The following is a 3,393-nucleotide window of genomic DNA, read 5'->3' as shown; positions in this document are numbered from 1 at the left end:
ACGGTGGCCCGCATTTGAATTCGTGACGGGCCGCATGCGGCCCGCGGGCCGCGTTGAGAACCACTGATGTAGAACATAGGCGCGCATTATGCAAATGTGTTACCCAGTGACGTGTAGCCGTCACTGAAGTGGGATTCGAATTACTAACGACTCGTTTCAGCTGTTCAGAGTCGATTCTTTATTTTGAGAGACAATAACTTTATTTATCATGCACCTTCAGCTTTACAACTTTGCAGATCGTTTACATTCACATACAGCTATATTACACACTGCATGAAAGGCAATATTGGAAATGGCATAACAGGGGCACTTTAAATTGTAATATTTCATAATATTACAGTTTTTACTGTATTATTAGTCACCGTGACACACACACATATATTATGTAATACATATATTACATACTGGTATTGGTATATTAAAAATATAAACAATAACAGTGTCTCTGATATATATATATATATATATATATAATTAATTAATATATATATAGAGTACAATTAAATTATACCAGATTAGTGATACGAGGGACATCCCAGCATGCCTTGCTCTAAACCTAGACAAAATGTGGACATTATTAGTAATATTTGGTAAGAAAAGCATGAAAGGCAATATTGGAAATGGCATAATAGGGGCACTTTAAGACCAATTCAGCTCAGGTAACCCACCAACTAGAGCATAGACAATGCTCAAAACATCTCTTGTGTTCCACAGAAGAAAGTTAAGCAAGAACGAAATGAGGGCAAATAAATGATGACAGATTATTTTATTCATGGATGAACTTTCCCTTTAAGAATATAGTCATATTAAACTATGATTTATTTAAACATCCAGTGGTGTCTTCGACTCCACAGCACAATCGATTGGGTTCATTTTTGGATGCATCTTCTCAGTGTTAATAATTGATTGTGTTGTAACATTTGAAATCACACACTGCTGTGTTCCCCGTGTTTCAGCAACGCTCACACTGTCTATTTATGAGTGTGTTCTGTTTGCTTTTCTCCTTCCACACATGACTCGTGTATCCTGCAGAGCCCAATCTAAAAAAGCCGTCAGAATCGCCCGGTGCCGTCCTCTGCTTCCTCATTTGGGTTTGTTGTGACTTGTTTTGGATGTGTTTGCCCCATCTCTCCGGGAGATGGACTCTGTCCAGCTGGAGTTCTGCAGCGCACTGTCCCTGTGGCAATCAGACCAAACACACACACACACACACACACACACATCTCACTCAGCGAGCCCCTTGTGCTCTTCCATGTGGGGAATGATAGTGAACATCTGGGATCTGGTTGAAATCAGAACAACTTATTCAAGTCTGGTATCACCAAATCATGAGTTCATTTAGATTTGCATAAGCGTTTTTGGCAGGCTGCATAATTTCTTTCTCAATGGGAGGAAAAAAAGCACAAATAGTCAAATTAACAGCAGAGAACTAATGATGAGAGGAGAATGTTATGTCCTCAGTGAGATGTAGAGATGTGTGTCTCACAGCCTTTTTCATGTTTTCACACAGGTGACCTGCAACTGTTTCAGCATCAGTGATGGAGAGCTGCAGGACGTGGGGGTGGGACTTTACCCCAGGTGAGTGACATGATCCAGCGACATCCCAGCATGCTTTGCACTGAACATAGATTCGTTGTGAACATTGTTAGAGCTAGTTGCTAAGAAAAGTGTCACTGGTAATATAGTTCATACTTACAAACAAAATAACAAAATCATCATACAATTATTAATTAAGTGAAATGATTAATTATTACATAAAATTAAGATGATTCAAAATGATTACATAAAATAAAAAATTTAATTGTTGTTCAAATTAATGAAAATTCTATATTAAATTGAATGCTTTTTAATTAATAAAAATATTTAAATTAGTACATAAAATTACAAATAATGTAAAAACGTTCTTACATATATTAAAAAATTCAATTATACTTAAAATGAATTTAAATGATATATTAAAATAAACTTAATTCATTTTAATTCATATAAAATTACACTAAAATTATTACATGAAATAAAAAGTGATTATACTTAAATGAATTAAAATGATTGCATAAATGTGTATATATATATATATATATATATATATAATATAATACTTACATATCGTATATAAGATAGATAGATAGATAGATAGATGAATTGTTACATAAAAAATTAATAAAGGTAAAAATTGAATAAAAAGGAATTAAAATGACTGGATAAAATTATTGATGTATACACAATGCCTATTCATTATTTTAGGCATCATTTTAACCACAAATAAGCATTTCCCCTCAAATGTTAGTGTGCTTGTTTATTAAGGAGACAACTGCAGTAAAAAGCATGCTTGAGATGAAATATTAAACGGGCTCTTCAGAAAATGTAATTTAATTTTACATTTGCAGTTTGCAGCACAGTGCATTCATTGTCTTTGTTTTTCCTCATTTTAAAAATGACTTTACCCACAATACTCGTGTTTCAGTCAGTTGAGGCACTGTTCTTGTTTTCGCGCTCGCCATGCCCAGCAGATTTGTGTGACAGAAAACATGTTTGTATTATTAGCTCTGCAGTCATAAAGAGGCATTCTGACATGAGTTAGGATTACATGCTACGATTTGCTCTCTGCTACTGAACACGCCTGAGGGAAGCTCCCATTCACACACTGAGGAGCCGAAGGAAACGCAGCACAAGAAACGAGAATAATTACACATAAACAGACATTCGGTTTTCAGTGTGACTAAATTACAACTTGCCGAGACACATTGTGACTCGTGAGCGCTGAAATAGAGGGGATTTCCTCTGCAAATTGCTTTGTAAGAATCTTCTGAAATGCAGAAGAACCACGCCAATGCTGGAAAAAACACTTTTTAAAGCTTTCAGATGGAGAATGACTTGCATGCAATGCATGCAAAATTCTCTCAAATAATCGATGCAGCATATATTTTAGCCTTCTGTAGGGTTATTTGATGGGTCTGTCTTACATAAAAAATGACAGGAACTGTATGTGTGCTTTTTTTTGGTCCTCTCTGTTTTCTTGTAGAGGGTGATTGCAATTAAAATGTGACAGGCCAGTGTCAGTGCAGCATCCCGGCACGCTCTGCCTTCTCTCTTTGAGCCGAGACCCAGAGATGAACTGCTCTTAAATTACACTTTTATCAGCGCTGATGTCTTTCATAATTAATCTTCATGCCAACAGTTGCCATTTTTTTCACCTAGAGATGAGCTCTAGATGGGGTCATGATGGTACGGTGGAATTTCCCGTTACTAAAGGCCTATTAAAATACAACCCAGTGGTGTTTCTTCAAGACGACATGGAATGACATTCACAAAGCATTGTGCTTCTGTGATGTGGCATAATTCAGATGAAGTAGAAAATGTAGAGCATGGCATATATATATATATATATATATA

At 35.8% G+C, this 3,393-nt stretch overlaps 1 protein-coding gene across 1 annotated transcript in view; it reads left to right on the top strand.

Annotated features, from left to right (window-relative positions):
* The window catches only part of LOC107729232 (histone-lysine N-methyltransferase SMYD3-like), a 181,466-nt gene that overhangs the window by 134,404 nt on the left and 43,669 nt on the right, over positions 1–3,393 (top strand). Inside the window, exon 6 of the mRNA XM_016539664.1 lies at positions 1,511–1,578. Within this exon, the coding sequence (XP_016395150.1) occupies positions 1,511–1,578 (68 nt within the window). The remainder of the gene's footprint in view (positions 1–1,510; positions 1,579–3,393) is intronic.

This window comes from Sinocyclocheilus rhinocerous, unplaced genomic scaffold (genome assembly GCF_001515625.1).
Source record: "Sinocyclocheilus rhinocerous isolate Xijiao unplaced genomic scaffold, SAMN03320098_v1.1 scaffold1268, whole genome shotgun sequence".
NCBI classification, from domain to species: domain Eukaryota; kingdom Metazoa; phylum Chordata; class Actinopteri; order Cypriniformes; family Cyprinidae; genus Sinocyclocheilus; species Sinocyclocheilus rhinocerous.
The sequence above is the reverse complement of the archived record's forward strand: the minus strand, read 5'-3'. Positions and strand labels throughout refer to the sequence as shown.